The 17,430-nt window shown below is 52.2% G+C and overlaps 1 protein-coding gene across 6 annotated transcripts; it reads left to right on the top strand.

Annotated features, from left to right (window-relative positions):
* The first annotated feature begins 176 nt into the window (after window positions 1-176).
* Window positions 177-17,349, top strand: TTC16 (tetratricopeptide repeat domain 16). 6 transcript variants are annotated; one of them, XM_053563321.1, is made up of 14 exons: window positions 177-357; window positions 1,081-1,253; window positions 1,520-1,610; window positions 1,805-1,948; window positions 5,599-5,699; window positions 5,786-5,915; window positions 7,347-7,561; window positions 8,184-8,428; window positions 8,803-8,944; window positions 12,046-12,211; window positions 12,750-12,892; window positions 12,985-13,204; window positions 15,422-15,497; window positions 16,519-17,349. In XM_053563321.1, the coding sequence occupies exons 1-14, from the start codon at window positions 340-342 to the stop codon at window positions 17,214-17,216; spliced, it is 2,562 nt and encodes an 853-aa protein (XP_053419296.1). In that variant the 5' UTR covers window positions 177-339; the 3' UTR covers window positions 17,217-17,349. The 6 variants fall into 6 exon arrangements, with proteins under 6 accessions (XP_053419296.1, XP_053419299.1, XP_053419303.1 ...); XM_053563324.1 differs by lacking the exon at window positions 1,805-1,948; XM_053563327.1 differs by lacking the exons at window positions 1,081-1,253; window positions 1,805-1,948 and having other exon boundaries at window positions 350-357.
* The last annotated feature ends 81 nt before the right edge of the window (window positions 17,350-17,430 follow it).

The following is a 17,430-nucleotide window of genomic DNA, read 5'->3' as shown; positions in this document are numbered from 1 at the left end:
CAGCGTCACCGTGTCCCTGTGGGGTTTGTTTGGGATTCTCGGAGGCTTCGGTAGGGAGGAGGGGCCTCGTTGTGGCATCCGCTGTGGCCCTGCCTCGCGACGGAAACCCGGAAAGTCTTTTTCCGGCTACAGGCCTCCACCTCCTCGGCTAATAAAAGTTTTCTGACCTCCTTCGGCTTAAGCGGCCCGTGCATCCGGGGGCGTGGCCGAAGGGGCGGAGCCCATGGGCGTCCAGGAGATGGTGCCTAGCAACGTCAGGACCTAACCTTGGTCCAGACTGGGGCTGCGAGGGGCGTGGGGCCCCTGGCGCAAGCCCCAGCGTGTTTCCAGAAGGGGCTCATGGCAGACTCCGACGAGGTACGGACTGGGGAGAAGGTGTAGAGCAAAGCCAGAGGGCCAGCGTGGAGGGACCAGACTGTGTTCTCCGGAAGGCTTGAAGTCAAAAGGGCCAGGACCGTAGTGCAGTTCAGGAAGGCTCTGGCCGCTGTGCTGATATGGAAGGACTTGGAACTTGTGACCGGTGGGGAGCTGGAGGCAGAAGTGGCCTTGGTCCAGACGAGGGAACGAGGAAAAAGAAGGAATGAGAAATTTTGAGAAAGTGGAAGCTATAGAACTTGAGGGCTGATGGGACATATGTCTCTGGCTAGGTGGCTGGTGGGGAAAGTGACCTCATGTAGGTGGGACAGCCTGGGGCAGACGTCAGATGAGGTACTCAGTGTGGCCTGCTTGGTGTGAGGGTCCCTTGGGGTATCTATCATAGGGGCCGCAGGATCTCCAAGGCCTGTGACTTAGGAGAGGGCTTGAGCTGGAGGCATTAGAGCCTTGGGTTTTGGTAGCTGGAAGTGGGAGCTGGAAAGGCCCTGGAGAGTAGAGGTTGGTGTGAGCCTGAGGACCTTGAGCTTTAATCTTGACTGTAGGAGAGGCGGGATTAGAGAGAGATGGCACAGAACATCCTAGACTGTGTGCCTTCCGCTGGGCCTCATTCCATCTCTCCTCCTCCAGGTGAAACCCTGGAAACTGGGGGAAGCAGGGTGAGGGCCACTTCTGAGGCCTGCTCCAACTGCTGTCCTTTGGTTCTAGGATGCTCTGGAGATTGACAAGGCTTCCTCACAGACTATCCCAAAGCCACGAGTGATTTCAATCCCTAAGGGGACTTTGCAGTCCATCTTTGGGACCAGCCAGGTGTTCCAGGACTTCTATGATGTAAAACCAAAGGTTGAAGACTTGACAGTGCCCCTCAAAGTTAGGGAGTAGTAAGTGACTACCTTGGCCCCTAGAGTCCCTATATAGCCATTAACATGCTGTGCAGCCTTGAGCCAGTTACTGTCTTTCTCTGGTCCTCAGTAAATTCAACTGTGTAATGGGGCCCTTCTACCTTGGATAAAAGGCTGATGGGTCTCCCTGGTCTCTGTCTACCCATCTTGTCTCTCCCTGAAACTCTCCCCCTCCCCCAGCCATATACCTAGGCTGTTCCAAAATCAAGGCCAGCCCCTCTACCCATACCCTCCTATCCCCATAGCTACCACCAAGGCCAGCTGTGCTTGGAGAAAGCGGACTGGGAGATGGCCGTGCTGTTCTTCTCCCGAGCCCTCCACCTGGATCCCCAGCTGGTGAGGGGCAGGCCTGGGTGGGCACAGTACAGTTGCCAGTACATACTTTCCCCCTCCCTGTTATACATACAAGGCCCCTCCTCTCAGAGCCTGGTGGGCCCTGGATGTCATGCCTCAAGAAAGCAAAAGTCCTCTCCCTACTCTGAGGGGTAGGTGGTGAGGACAGGACAGCAACCGTGTCCTCTCACCCTCAGATAGACTTCTATGCCCTGCGGGCCGAGGCCTACATCCAGCTCTGTGACTTCTCCTCGGCTGCCCAGAACCTGCGAAAGGCTTGTTCAGTTGAGCCAGAGAACTCCAAATACCTGGAGCGGCTCACCTTCGTGCTTTACCTGCAGGTGCCCAGGGTTGCCCACCTCACACCTGGCCCTGGTGATTCCAGTTACAGGGGACTTCCTTGTTCCTGGGACCAGTTCTGTCTCCCAGATGTCTCCTTGTCCCTGTGCCCCCACCTGCTGCCCCTCTCACCTCCTAGCTTGGTTTACTGCCAGGAGTGGGTCAATTTTTATAGCATTGGACAATAGAACTTTCTGCAATAAGGACAAATGATCTTTTATTTTAATTTTATTTATTTATTTGTTGTTGCAGTTTGGTCGGGGCTGGGTTCAAACCCACCACCCTCACTATATAGGGCCAGCGTCCTATTCACTGAGCCACAGGCGCTGCCCCCAGGACAAATGATCTTTTCTGCACTGTCCAATGTGATAGCCCCCAGCCACATGGAACTGTTGAGCTCTCAAAATAGGTCAAGTGTGACTGAAGAACTAAATTTTACATTTAATTTTAATTCATTTAAATTTTTTTTTTTTTTTGTAGAGACAGAGTTTCACTTTATTGCCCTCGGTAGAGTGCCATGGCCACAGCTCACAGCAACCTCCAACTCCTGGGCTTAGGCAATTCTCTTGCCTCAGCCTCCCGAGTAGCTGGGACTACAGGCGCCCGCCACAACGCCCAGCTATTTTTTTGTTGCAGTTTGGCCCGGGCTGGGTTTGAACCCGCCACCCTCGGTATATGGGGCCGGCGCCCTGCTCACTGAGCCACAGGCGCCGCCCAATTCATTTAAATTTTTATAGCCACACAAGGTTTGTAGCTATTATCTTAGATGGCACAGATCAAGAGTCTAGCCTGCAGGGATCCTCAAACTTTTTAAACGGGACCAGTTCACTGTCCCTCACACCGTTGGAGGGTGGGACTATAGTTTAAAAAAAAAAAACTATGAACAAATTCCTATGCACAGTGCACGTATCTTATTTTGAAGTAAAAAAACAGAGCGGGAACAAATACAATCACACTGCCTCATGTGGCCCATGGGCCACACTTTGAGGACCCCTGAAGCTCTAGGGCTGGGTGCAGTGGTTCATGCCTGTAATTGTGGCACTCTGGGAGGCAGAGGCAGGTGGATTGCTTGAGCTCAGGAGTTCGAGACCAGCCTGAGCAAGAGCAAGACCCCATCTCTACTGAAAATAGATAAACTAGCCAACCATTGCAGTGGGTGCCTGTAATCCCAGCTACTTGGGAGGCTGAGACATGAGGATCGCTTAAGCCCAAGAGTTTGAGGTTGCTGTGAGCTATGTCGCCATGGCACTCTACCTAGAGTGACAGAGTGAGACTGTGTCTCAAAAAAAGAAAAAAGAGTCTAGAGCAGCTAAACACTAAAAAGGTAATAGCAGCCCCTATTTGTAATTCAAGATAAAATCAATATTAAACTATAAAACACCAACAAAGTCCTGATTTTTTTCTATTTTGACAACTTTGGTGGTTTTCAAAATGTCAAAAAGTATTCAATTCTTGGGCTGGGTGAGGTGACTCACGCCTATAATCCCAGCACTTGGGAGCCCGAGCTGGGTGGATTTCCTGAGCTCACAGGTTTGAGACCAGCCTGAGCAAGAGCGAGACCTAGGGAGGCTGAGGCAAGAGAATAGCTTGAACCCAGGAGTTTGAGGTTGCTCTGAACTATGATGCCATGGCACTCTACCAAGGGTGTCAAAGTGAGACACTCTCAAAAAAAAAAAATTATTCACTGTTCTTATCCATAGCTAGAAGCATATATTATTTGCATTTATAAATTTTACAAATAAAATATTTATAAATTAAAAAAAATTATTCCGCTTGGCACCTGTAGCTCAAGCTGCTAAGGCGCCAGCCACATACACCTGAGCTGGCAGGTTCGAATCCAGCCCAGGCCTGCCAAGCAACAATGATGGCTGCAACCAAAAAAGATAGCTGGGTGTTGTGGCGGGCACCTGTAGTCCTGTCCCAGTTACTTGGGAGGCAGAGGCAGGAGAATCTCTTGAGCCCAGGAGTTGGAGGTTGCCGTGAGCTGTGATGCCATAGCACTCTACCCAGGGCGAAAGCTTGAGGCTCTGTCTCAAAAAAAAAAAAGGGGGCGGCGCCTGTGGCTCAGTGAGTAGGGGGCCCGCCCCATGTACTGAGGGTGGTGGGTTCAAACCCAGCCCAGGCTAAACTGCAACAAAAAATAGCTGGGCCTTGTGGCGGGCGCCTGTAGTCCCAGCTACTCAGGAGGCTGAGGCAGGAGGATCGCCTAAGCCCAAGAGCTGGAGGTTGCTGTGAGCTGTGATGCTACAGCACTCCACCCAGGGTGACAAAGTGAGACTCTGTCTCCAAAAAACAAAAATTATTCAATTCTTTTTTTTTCTTTTTCTTTTTAATTTCAGTTTGCTTGTTCATTCTTCTTTGTTTGAAGTACTCCTTTTTTGTTGATTTTCTTCTTCCTCTGGCGGTGCTGGCTGTTTTTGATGTTGTTAGTAGAGGCAGAGTCTTACTCTGGCTCACTGCTGCTCATACTGGTCTTGAACCTCTGAGCTCAGACAATCCACCCGCCTCGGCTTCCCACAGTGCTGGGACTACAGGCATGAGCCACCACCCCCAGCCAAAAATCTCAGCCTTTCTTTTTTTCTTTTCCCTTCTTTCTTTTTTTTTTTTTTTTTTGTGGTTTTTGGCCAGGGCTAGGTTTGAACCCGCCACCTCTGGCATATGGGACTGGCGCCCTACTCCTCGAGCCACAGGCGCCACCCAAATTATTCAATTCTTAAACATTCAAGACACCCAAACCATGTGCTTGCTCTGTCTTTTGGAGAACCGTGTCCTCCATACATACAGGAACCTGCTACTTCCTGTATGCTCACAGGAAGGGGCTCTGAGTCTCTCATACAAAAGGGTGATACTTTTTTTTTTTAGAACCTCAAGCTGTCACTCTGGGTAGAGTGCTGTGGCATCACAGCTCACAGCAACCTCCAACTCCTGGGCTCAAGTGATTCTCCTGCATCTGCCTCCCAAGTAGCTGGGACCACAGGCGCCTGCCACAACGCCTGGCTATTTTTTGGTTGCAGCCATCATTGTTTGGCAGGCCTGGGCTGTATTTGAACCCACCAGCTCAGATGTATGTGGCTGATGCCTTAGCCACTTGAGCCACAGGCACCGAGCCAAAAGGATGATACTTTTTTTTTTTTTGCAGTTTTTGGCCAGGGCCTGGGTTTGAACCCACCACCTCTGGCATATGGGGCCGGCACCCTAAGGGTGATACTTTTTGAGTGCTGGTGAGATAACAAGTTCAGGGTTGTTTTTTTTGTTTGTTTGTTTTTGTTTCAGGCTGGTCTTGAACTTGTGGGCTCAGGTGATCCGCTTGCCTCAGCCTCCCAGAATGCTGAGATTACAGGTGTGAGCCACGGCACCTGGCCACAAGTTCAGGTTCTTAGCAAGGGTTGGTCCAGGATATAGCCTATTACTGTCAGCTATGCTGTTCTCATCTGCTTCCCAGGTTTTCTCTCTCTGTTCCCAAATTTTTCTGTATTGTTGTCTCTTCTCAATTCTGTATCCCTCTATCTCTGTCTCTTCAAGTCTCTCCCTAGAAAATTCTATTCCTATTTCTCATCTCTCTCCCCTTCTACGCCAGCATTGCCCCCTGCCAACTAGTGGTTGCAGCTGGGCTGGGGTCACAAGCAGAGTTGACAGTCCCCTGTGTCCCTAGGCCCAATGCCTGTTTGAGCGGTGTGCCTTCCTGGATGCCCTGACCATCTTCTTGCAAGCTGCCAAGCTGCAGCCTGCAAAAACCTGCTTTCAATACCGATGGTGAGTGCCCTGGCCCCCTTTTTTCCCCCGAAGCCCTATCTTGCCCTTCCACACAGGAGACAGAGTGCCCTCTGCCCTGGCTTCAGCCTGGCCTGTATCCTGGCCCTCAAACGGTATGAGGACTGCCTCTCACTCATCACCAAGGAGGTGAAGCAGGGCACCACCAACGCCGACATCTACATCCTTCGGGCCAGACTCTACAACTTCCTCCAGAAGGTAGGACAGGGAGGGCTGGGTAGGGGGTGTGTCTGGTGCCCAGCCCGGGAGCCCCCAGTGTGTCTCAGGTTACAGGAGGGGGCAAGCCTGTCAGTGTAGAGGGGCACTGTCCTTCCTGACTGCTTGTCTGCCCAGTTGAATAGTTGTTCCATCATTGCTGGGCCTTGGTTCTGTGCCAGGCCTATCCATGGAAACAGTAAAGTCAGAGACCCATGTCATTGTCATCCCTGCCTCATGGAGCTCACAGCCCAGGGGAGATGTCCCTGAGCAGATAATGTATAAAGCACATCAGAAGACCAGGAGATAAGGCAGCCTTCCTTCACCCGCCTTTCTCCTTCTCTGCTAGAGGGCAAAGGAGAACAATGCCAGGTGTCCTGGCAGTGGCCTGGGTGGATGGGGAGCTGGGAAGCTCAGGATGGGGAGGGACAGATGGATTGGACGTCTTGTGGGTGGTCGGAAATGTGAGCCTGCCGTCAGGAGCAGCACTGCCTCCAGGAGTGGCTCCAGGGGCACAGTCCACCCAGGCACCTTCTCCCTGTGCTGAGGGGCTGGGCTTCAGTGTCCCACAAGTGATTCAATGGCATGAGACTAGTAATTATTGATAATTATTGTTGGCTGTGTGATTTTGCCACCCCTGCCACCTCACCCTCTGCTGTCCATTGTTTATCCGTGAGGCACACAGTAACCCTTTGAGGTGGATTCCACCCACTGTCCTCTTTTCACACCCACTGTCCTCTTTTCCCAGAGGAAGAACCAGCTCTGGGTGACTTGCCCCAGGTTAGGTAGCCAGTTCTCAGTGGTGCTGTTCAGAGCTCTGTTCCTAGCTTCTGCCAATTTCCGCACACATCTGCTGTCCGCACTGTTTTTCCTGTTCACTCTCCAAACAATTGCCCTACAGGAAACAGGGTGCTTGCTAAAACTGTTTGTTGACTTGACTGACTTGACTGACTTGTACACCCTGTGGAAGATATTTGGAGGGAATGTTTTCTGCCTGACCCCAGGCCTGAATATGTTCTTGGTCAGAGCTGTCTTGGGCTTAAAGGTCAGGGAGTCAGGGGAGGAAGCACAAGAGGGGATAGGGAGAACATGGCAGTTGAGCCCACAGGTCACCACCCCCGTTCAAATCAGTCCCACAGGAGTCTTACAGAGAGGGGACGTTGGCAGAAAGCATGGAGCTGATCTGGCTCACTTGAGGTCCCTCCTAGAAAAGGGCCAGCAGGGATGGGGCCTGGGAGAGGATTTCTCCACAGTGCTCTCTGTCCCAGAAAAGGTGGGACTGGGAGGAGGTTGGAGGTGCACTGAGAAGGGATGGTGTGACAGCAGCCTGCCTGGAGGAGAGCCCCTGAGGCCTGGAGGCCTGCCCTCCTCCCTCCTCCTGGGCAGGGCAGGGCTAGCTCAGCCATACCTCTGAGACCTCCCTGGCTCCTGCAGCCCAACCTCTGCTACCGGGACCTGCACAGTGCCTTGCTGCTGGAGCCCACGCACCTGCAGGCCAAGTTGCTGCTCAAGAAGATGGTGGAGCAGGCCCAGCAGGCTTGCCAAGATGCAGGGATCCTGGCCGTGCAGGGGAAACTGCAGCCCGCACTGCAGCGCATCAACTGTGCCATCCAAAACAACCCCCTGGACCCCAGCTTCTTCCTCTTCCGGTACCGGATGGGGAGTAAGGTCCCAGGCCCTGCCCCGTCACAGACTTGCTGTGTGGTCTAAGGAGTGTCTCTGACTTCCTCCTGGCCTCAGTTTCCCCATTTAGCCTCTAATAATCTGTCCCTACTTCCCACTGGGGTCAAGTCATCATGGAGGTGGTCTCTGTTTCTGCTCCTGGAAGAGGGGCAGGCAGCAGCTTCCTGTTATCCTGGGAACTAGAACCTTAGGTCTCCCAGCAAGTCATACTGGGAGGGTCTGCCCAGCTTGGTAGAGGAGACTTGGGTTTGAAGCCAATCCCTCCTCAAGAACTTACCATGTGATTTGGTGCAAATTACCCTCTGTGAGCCTGGGTTTTCCATCTGAATAGTAGGGGAACATGTCTGTCTTGAGTACAAAAAGGCCTTAACATAGAAGCTGGCACACATCTGGCTCCCAAAAAGAAAGTGAGGGCAGCTATTTTTGAGAAAAATCAAATTACCAGTGACTAGCAGGTTATCAAATATCAATCCTGAGCCAGCCCAATGGGGCAGGAGGCCCAGAGGGGTCAATGGTTTGCACAGCCACTAGCCAGCCAGTGGGGGTACATTAGCCCTGACACTCTCCCTTCTGTGCCCTCCACCTTAGGGGCACCATGTACCGGAGGAAGGGGGAGTTTGACCGAGCGGTGGAAGACCTCCTGAAGGTGCTGGACATGGTGACCGACAGCCAGGAGGACTTGGTGAAGCAGGCACAGCGCCAACTACTGCTGGCCTACAACGACTTTGCAGTGCACTGCTACATGCAGGGCGCCTATCAGGAGGGCGTGCTTCTGCTGAACAAAGCCCTCAGGGATGAGCAGCGGGAGAAAGGCCTTTACATCAACCGAGGCGGTCCGTGGGGTCCAGAGCCGGGGCGGGAGCCGGGGCATAGGTGGACTTGGCCTGGACTTGGCACTTGAGGCCCCGGAGGGAGGGAAGGAGGAAAGAAAGAAAAAAACATTTAACAGTCGCAGTGTCCCAGGGGCACACTCTGGGAAATGTTACCCTACATAAATTGACTACAGTCTCTTTAAAATGCTCAGAAATAGGCAGCTGAGAAAAGGTGCCCAGATGCTCAGAAAACTAGAGACAGAGACCACGCCCGCCTATAGGCGGGTATTATCCGCCACCAATGTCAGGCCCCGCCCTGGGCTGCAGCCGGCTGGGCTGGGGCTCTTGGGCACTGGGAGTTGTCTAAGCACTCAGCCCCCGCCCCCGGACCCTAGATTGCTTCTTCCAGCTGGGCCACCTGGCCTTTGCTGAGGCGGACTACAAGCAGGCACTGGCGCTGAGCCCGGAGGACAAGGGCGCCAACATGCGCATGGGGCTGCTGCAAGAGAGGATGGGCATCTGCGAGCAGAGGCGCCGGTGCGCGAGGCCCGGGGCCCTACGTGGGCGGGGCTCCCCGGGGGCGGGGCTCCCCGGGGGCGGGGCCGGCCCGGTAAAACACCACTTGCAGGGATTCCTGAATCAAGATGCTGCTCGCGGCGGGCGTGGTGGCTCATGCCTGTCATCCTAGCACTCCGGGAGGCCGAGGTAGGTGGATCGCCTGAGCTCAGGGGTTCCAGATCAGCCTGAGCCAGGGAGAGACCTCTTCTCTAAAAATAGCCGGGCGCTGTGGTCGGCACCTGTAGTCCCAGCTGCTTGGGAGGCTGAGGCAAGAGAATCGCTTCAGCCCAAGAGTTGGAGGTTGCTGTGAGCCATGACGCCACAGCCCTTTACCGAGGGTGATAAAGTGAGACTCCGTCTCAAAAAAAAAAAAAAAAAATTCAGTGTTCAGTATTTAATGATCCAGGATGTGAGCTATCGTTCCAATATCTACCTCCCAAGCCCTTCCCTCTACGTTTTGTAAAGATTCCGCTAGACTTTTTCCTAGATGTATAGTAACAATTATTAATTTACAAAAGTGAGATCATGCTCAATTGTCCTTTAAGGGGCTTTTTCCCTTTCCATGGCATTACATATAGGACTATCTCATTCTGTTATTGTTTGCATGGTACTCCCTTCTGTAGAGGTACAACTGATTTCTTTTTAAGACAGAGTCTCAAGCTGTCGCCCTGGGTAGAGTGCTGTGGCATCATACCTCACAGCAATCTCCAACATGGGCTCAGGCAATCCTCTGCCTCGGTTTTTTCTATTTTTAGTAGAGACAGGGTCTCGCTTTGGCTCAGAGTGGGTCTGGAACTCCTGAGCTCAAGCAATCTACCTGCCTTGGCCTCCCAGAGAGCTAGGATTACAGGCATGAGCCACTGCACCCAGCCTTACAATTGATTTCCTTAGACCAGGGGTCCTCAAACTTTTTAAACAGGGGGCCAGTTCACTGTCCCTCAGATGGTTGGAGGGCCGGACTATAGTTAAAAAAAACAACAACTATGAACAAATTCCTATGCACATTGCACATATCTTATTTTGAATTAAAAATAAAAAAAAAAAATATGGGAACAAGGGCGGCGCCTGTGGCTCAGTCAGTAAGGTGCCGGCCCCATATACCGAGGGTGGCGGGTTCAAACCCGGCCCCGGCCAAACTGCAACCAAAAAATAGCCGGACGTTGTGGCCGGCGCCTGTAGTCCCAGCTACTCGGGAGGCTGAGGCAAGAGAATCGCTTAAGCCCAGGAGTTGGAGGTTGCTGTGAGCTGTGTGAGGCCACGGCACTCTACCGAGGGCCATAAAGTGAGACTCTGTCTCTACAAAAAAAAAAAAAAAAAAATGGGAACAAATATTTAAAATGAAGAACAACTAAAGTTAAATCAACAAACTTACCAGTATTTCAATGGGAACTATGGGCTTGCTTTTGGCTAATGAGATGGTCAATGTCTGGTTCCATATTTGTCACTGCTAGTGGTAACAAGTGATGCAAGTGACTGAGAGGAGGAGTCGGAGAGTGCGGCGCAAAGACAGGGAGCGGTGGCAAAAGCACCCAGAGGGCCTGATCAATGTCCTTGGCGGGCCGCATGTGGCCCGCAGGCCGTAGTTTGAGGACCCTTGCCTTAGACAATCCTTTACTGATGGATATTTGGGCTATTTCCAGTTTTTTTTTATAAATAATGCTGTCATGAGCATCCAGAACATATGCTTTCATGCTTTTATACTGGTAAAGCTGTAGGTTAGATCACTGGAGGTTAAAATGTTAGGTTAAAGGATGTGAACATTTAACATTTTAATAAATAATATCAAATAGTTCTCTAAAATCAGCTAACCAATCAAGAAAAGAAAGCCTTGATTTCCCCCAAATCTCCCCAGCACTGAGTGTTAATACCTTTAACTGGCTAACTCTGCTAGTTTAATAGGAAAAAAAAAAAAAAGGCTGGGTGCTGTGGCTGACGCCTGTAATCCTAGCACTCCGGGAGGCCCAGGCAGATGGATTGCTTGAGCTCATGGGTTTGAGACCAGCCTGAGCAAAAATAGAGACCCCTGTCTCTAAAAATAGCTGGGCATTATGGTGGGAGCCTGTAGTCCTAGCTACTTGGGAGGCTGAGGCAAGAGAATCACTTGAGCCCAGGAGTTTGAGGTTGCTGTGAGCTGTGATGCCATAGAACTCTACTGAGGGTGACAAAGTGGGACTCTAAGGAAAAAAAAATTATTTTTAGGGAGAAATTTCTAAATTAAATAAAAAATGTTTTTCTGTTATTAGAGTTCTTTGTAGAGTAAGAAAATATATTTTCCCTATATATTGCTTTTCTTTGGGGTGTTTTTGCTACTCAATAGCTTAGAGTTTAATCCTCATCAAATTAATATTTTTCTTTCTTTTTTTTTTGAGACAGAGTCTCACTTTGTTGCCCCCAGTAGAATGCTGTGGCATCACAGCTCACAGCAACCTCAAACTCTTGGGCTCAAGCAATTCTCTTATCTCAGTCTCCCAAGTAGCTGGGACTATAGGTGCCCACCACAAGGCCTAACTACTTTTGTTTTTATTTTTATTTTGGAGACAAGAGTCTCACTTTGTCACCCTTGGTAGAGTGCTGTGGTATCATAGTTCACAGCAACTACTAACTCTTGGGTTCAAGTGATTCTCTTGCCTCAGCCTCCTGAGTAGCTGGCTCTACAGGTGCCCACCACAAAGCCCAGCTATTTATTTAGAGACAGGGTCTCTGTCTTGTTCAGACTGGTCTCCAACCTCTGAGCTCAGGCAATCCATCTACCTCGGCCTCCCCAAATGCTAGGATTACAGGCATGAGCACTGCACCCAACCTTCAAATTAATATTTCATTTTAGCTGCTGGTTTTTATGACATTCTCAGAACGACTTGCTTTACCCCAAGATCATAAAAATATTCACTTATATTGGGGGTTCACACCAGCACCTGAGTGCTAAGTCCATCAGGGTATAACTGGAGGAAAGGGAGGCATGTGGTACGGGAGCTGGGTGGGAGAGTTTGGTTTTCCCCAGACTCCTAAGTGGGGCCCAGAAGCTTCCCTTTCCCCCTAGGTGCCCCAGCTAATGGCAGCCTGGGGCCCACTGTGTCCTGCAGGCAGTTCCAGAAGGCGGAGGACCACTTCTCAGTGGCCATCCAGCACAATCCTCAAAAGGCCCAGTACTACGTATACCGGGCCAAGAGTCGGCAGCTTCTGCAGGACATTTTTGGGGCCCGCCAGGATGTTGTCACTGCCCTCCTTCTCAACCCCAAGCAACCCAAGGTGCGTTCCTGCTGGGCCAGGAGGGTGGACTCTGGCATCAGTAGCCCTGGCCTCCTGAAGATACTCCCCGTTCCTAAGAGAAATCTAGATTGAAAACAATAAGAAAAGCTGCTAATGCCAGAGCGTCTACCACATGCTAGGCAGGGTTCTAACCCCACGAACGCCTTCCTCTCTGTTTAACCCTCCTCACCATCCTATGAAACAGGTAACATCATCACCTCTCCCCCAGTTTACTGATGAGGAGAATAAGGCACGGAGCAAGCAGTTGCCTTGCCCTAGGTCCCACAGCTTAGCTGTCAAGTCCACATCTGTCTGGGTCCAGAACACACAATGAGCTCACCATCAGTGACCCATCTTAGAATCAGCCTTTTGTCACAGTCTCCTGGTAGTTCTGGGTTTGAAAACAATGATTTGGGAAACATTTCCCTCTTCAGCCTGGAGAAGGGCCAAGTGGGACTCTGCAAGGGCAGGGTGGCACTGTGCCATCTGCCCCCTGCTCTGGGCCACACCTGGCTCTGGTCACCTCCATTCCTGTTAGGTGCTCCCGCTGATGACCACCCTCTTCCCGGATATGTCAGTGGAGGAGGTGCTTGGCACCAAGGTGGCCCACCTGGCCAGGGTGCAGCTACAGAGGATGATGGAGAGCAGTCAGCAGGCCAGCAGCCTGCAAGGCATTGTGGGGTAAGCCCTGGAGCAGAGACAACTGTCCAATCCTGTGAATGGCAGGGTGAGTCAGGGAGACTGACCCAGGGCTCTGGGCCATGGCTTGGCAGGGTGCTCAGGGAGCGGGAGTTACAGCGCCAGAAGGCCCGAGACCTGCAGCTTTCATGGAAGCTGGTAGAGCCTCTATTTGAGGCCTCCAAAGAGTGGAAGGCCAAGGCCCAGGTCCCAGAACAGGTACAGCCAGAAAGCCCAAAGGGAGAGCCCGAGGCCCCCATGGAGGAAGAGAAAAAGGAAGAGGAAGAGAAAAAGGAAGAGGAAGAGGAAGTAGAGGTGAGTGGAATACTCCAAGGCCTGGGCTCTCAGGGTCTGGGCCAAGTGTACCCAGCCCAGGCTGAGGCTGGCTAGGGGCTTCCAGGCTTGGCTCTGCCACCCCTCAGCTGTGTGATGGGCTGGGGACGGGCCCTCAGGGGAAGGCTTCACACACTTTACCTATGGTCACCTTCATGAATTCTCCTGGCTGCGCTAGTCACTTGTGCCAGAATTTTCTTTTTTTCCTTTTTTCTTTCACATGAAAAGTCTTTATTAATCCTCTTGTGAAAAATCTATACAATGGCTGCAGATAACATCACTGTAGAGTCTTCACTCCTTTGCCTTTTTGCCAGCACCAACATTAGCCTTTGCAGTCCCCCTGACTTCCTTCATTCTGTTCTTGCGTTCCTTTCGCTGCTTTCTTGATGTCTTTTTCTTCTCATACAGGCCATGCCTTGCAAGTCTATGTTTGCGTTTATTTTTCTTTGCATAATCCAAAGAATTGTAAATTATGCCAAAGCCCGTTGTCTTCCCTCCACCAAAGTGAGTTCTGAATCCAAATACGAAGATGACATCAGGTGTGGTCTTGTACATTTTGGCTAGTTTTTCTCTAATTTCTGTCTTTGGTACTGTCACCTTCCCAGGTTGAAGGACATCAATGACCATTTGTTTCCTCTAAAGTAGTCGGTTAGTCATGAACTTCCTGTCCGGATAGTTACTGTGTTGTTCATGATGGCGGGCGATCCTCCTCCTTTTTTTTATTTAAGAGACAGAGTCTCACTTTGTCACCCTCAGTAGAGTGCCGTAGCATCACAGCTCACAGCAACCTCCAGCTCTTGGGCTTAGGCGATTCTCTTGCCTCAGCCTCCCAAGTAGCTGGGACTACAGATGGCTGCCACAACACCAGGCTATTTTTTTTTTGTAGTTACAGTTTGGCCCAGGGCCAAAGATAGGACACATTCCTAGCTCCCCTGGAGCCCCTTGGTGCCCCTCCCTGGCCCCTGCTCCAGCCCCCTAGTACCATGTGTAGGACAAAAATGGTGCACCACTAGTGTCTGGCTCCTTTTTTTTTTTTTTAGAGACAGAGTCTTACTCTGTTGCCCTTGGTAGAGTGCCGTGGCGTCACAGCTCACAGCAACCTCCAGCTCTTGGGCTTAGGCGATTCTCTTGCCTTAGCCTCCCGAGTAGCTGGGACTACAGGCGCCCACCACAATGCCCAGCTATTTTTTGTTGCAGTTTGGCTGGATTCAAACCTGCCACCCTCAGTATATGGGGCCGGCGCCCTACTCACTGAGCCACAGGCACTGCCCATAATGTCTGGCTCCTTTCACTAAAGGTTATGTGTGTGTGAGTCACCCACATCACCGTGTGTGGGTGGCTGCACCCACCCCTCACTGCTGTTCTGTCCTGGGATACCAGTTTATTTCTCTAGTCTATGCTGACAGACATCAAGTCAACTTACGTTCAAAGGAAAGTTTATGTAATTGAAGTAAATGGAATACCAATGTCCCTTGCCATAAATGGAAACACTAGCTCTTCATTTTTTTAGCTCACATAAGAAAAAAAATACAGAAGTACAAAATTTCTCTCTGTGTACCCTCTGAAGTCACCCTGGGCTCCCTCCCTGAGGGAGATGTTGAGCTGAAGTGAGCGAGTCCAGAGCCCAGGGCCCAGCACCCAGCTGGCACCCAGGCATGTCCATGTCCCTCACTGGCCCCTCACCGCCTGCAATGTGAACATGAACAGAGACCAGAAGACCTGGATTCCAACCTGGCTTTTCCGTTTCTTAGCTGAGTGGCCCTGGGAGGTGGCTTAGGTGCCACCTGTCTGGTTTCCTGTCTGGGAAGTGGTAATTAACAGCAGTGGGTCTCCCTCTGCCCCCTCCCTCATGTGAGAAGAGGATGAGGTGAGGTCAAACATGGGGACCTTCCCCAGGCCACAGCATTTTAGAGTTATAGAGCCTACCCCACACTTGAACTCATTTTCATCCATCTCATAGCTGGGAGAAGTAAGGCCCTAGCAGCTCCTTGCACACTATCTTCTCCATGGCAACACACCTGTCCAGCCTGGTCCTCCCTTTCCTCCACATCCCACCAAACCCCGACCTGGTGCCCTGGAGCTCTAATCTCAGGAGAACAACCACTCTTCACAGAAGGCCCCCAGAGCCTGCTGGCCTGGCAGAGCAGTGGCTGTGGGGGCCTGCCACAGTTGGACTGCCCAGTCTGTTTCCTGCCACAGGAGGAGGAACTGGACAAGGTGACGTCCCTGACAGACGGCTACCCCGACCAGACCTCCTCAGGCTCCATCTTGTGCTGTAAGTCTCTGGTGCTCCTACCAGGCCTAAGCCAGCCCAGGCAGCAGAGTGGTCAAAGGCCAGAGGTCTGAGACCGTTGGCCTGGGTGTGAATTTGGGCTCTGCCGTTTCCCACTGTGAGGCCTTGTGTGGCTCCAGTGCAAGAGGAACAATCCCAAGCCTGCAGGGGTGTGGTGAGAACTCTGTGGGATGATGCCCATGCAAGGCAGGGAGGCTGACTCTCGCCCACACACACTTCACCGTTGCTACTGCTCCTCCCGCAGTCCTTGCCCAGACCTGTTCCTGAAATAAGCCCACAAACCCTGTGCATATCCCAGTGGTTCTTCCCCCCAGTTCTTCCTGGAGGAGACAAAAGGGGCAAAGCTGGCGGGCTGCTCTGCCTAGAGCCCCCAGGGCCAGTGTGTGCAGTCCTTGGTAGGGAGGGAACGCAGTTCTCAGGCCCCTTCCTTCGTCCAGTGCAATGCAACAAAGGCATCAGGTGCTCTGGGCCAGACCTTTGCCCCACACTGGGGACAGGGATGATTGGCACAGCTCTTGTTCCGGGGGGGGGAGCACTGAGTCCAGTCTGAAAGGATGAAGGCAGGCAGGGGACCAGCCAGCCAGGAAACAGTGTGGAAGACAGTGCGGGGAAGCTCTAGGAGCGTGGGAACACTTACTTCCCTTTTCAGGGGGACAAAAGAGGCTTCTGGGTCTGAAGGAAGACGAAGCTTAGTCAGGTATGGGAAGGGTGAAGCAGGGTGCAGCTGGGGAAAGGGCCCAGAGCTAGTGGGCTGTTTGTGTGGCAGCTAGCAGAGTGGGGCAGGTATGGGGCACAGGACCACCAGATATCACTCCACATCTCACAGCCCAGCCTAGGGCACTGAGGTGGGCTGGGCTGCTTTGGTCTGGCAGTCCTTTCTGTCCTTTTGGCCGTGCAAAGCTTCAGGGATGCAGGCCTGAGCAAGACCTAGAAGGCCCCTTTCCTGGAGCTGTCCAGGGAGGTGAGGCCAGCCTGACAGGTGCTCTTGGCACACCCCTCCCAGTCAGGACCGCAACCTCCTCAGAGACAGAGATGTCGACTATCTACCACGGAGATAAGAGCACCTCAGTCACCGCTGTGACAGGCTCTGAGTCTTCACTCCTGAAGACTCAATCCTCTGGAAGCAGGGAGGACCTACATTTGAGCCATAGCTCCAGAAAAGCCAAGACTTCCCTGAGCCCAAGGCAGAGCCCTAACAAGACTCAGGCCACCAAGGGAAAGAAGCAGAGCACCAGAAAGACTGAGGTCACCAAGGAACAGAAGCAGAGCACCAGCAAGACTGAGGCCACCAAGGGACAGAGGAGGGGCATCAGCAAGACTGAGGCCACCCAGGGACAGAGGCGGGGCATCAGCAAGACCAAGGTCACCCAGGGACAGAGGCGGAGCCCCAGCAAGACAGAGGTCACCCAGGGACAGAGGCGGAGCCCCAGCAAGACAGAGGTCACCAACAGTCCAAAGCAGAGACTTAGGAAGATCAAGGTCACCCAGGCTGCAAGGCAGAGACTTAGAAAGGCCGCAGCTGCCTGTGGCTGGAGCTGGAGATCCAGCAGAGCTGATGCCACCCAGAGCAGGGGACTGATTCGAAGTTGCAGCAGGATCAAGGCTTCCCTTGACCTAAGTTCAAACTCCAGTGAAACTGAGGCCACCCAGAGCCAAAGCCAGAGGCTGGACAAGGCTGAGGCTGCCTGGAGATGGCACTAGAACAGAAGTTTCAGCAATGCTGAGTTCACCTATGGACCAAGCCCCGCTCTCAGCAAAACCAAAACCCCTGAGAGCCTAAGCCAGAGCTCCGGCAAAACAGGCTGGTCAGGACACTCTCTGAGGGGCAACTAAGCCCCCTTGCTTCTCATGGAGGGGCAATTCTATCCTCCCACATACACATACTGACACAAGCTGCCTCCTTCCAGAACAATTA

Source organism: Nycticebus coucang, chromosome 2 (assembly GCF_027406575.1).
Source record: "Nycticebus coucang isolate mNycCou1 chromosome 2, mNycCou1.pri, whole genome shotgun sequence".
In the NCBI taxonomy this organism is placed as follows: domain Eukaryota; kingdom Metazoa; phylum Chordata; class Mammalia; order Primates; family Lorisidae; genus Nycticebus; species Nycticebus coucang.
The sequence above is the reverse complement of the archived record's forward strand: the minus strand, read 5'-3'. Positions and strand labels throughout refer to the sequence as shown.

Bases quoted from the DNA above. Each gene is read 5' to 3' on its own strand.
- TTC16 (XM_053563321.1), top strand. The intron at 1,611-1,804 runs GTGAGGGGCAGG...TCTCACCCTCAG, and splicing joins TCCACCTGGATCCCCAGCTG to ATAGACTTCTATGCCCTGCG. The intron at 15,498-16,518 runs GTAAGTCTCTGG...CACCCCTCCCAG, and splicing joins CTCAGGCTCCATCTTGTGCT to TCAGGACCGCAACCTCCTCA.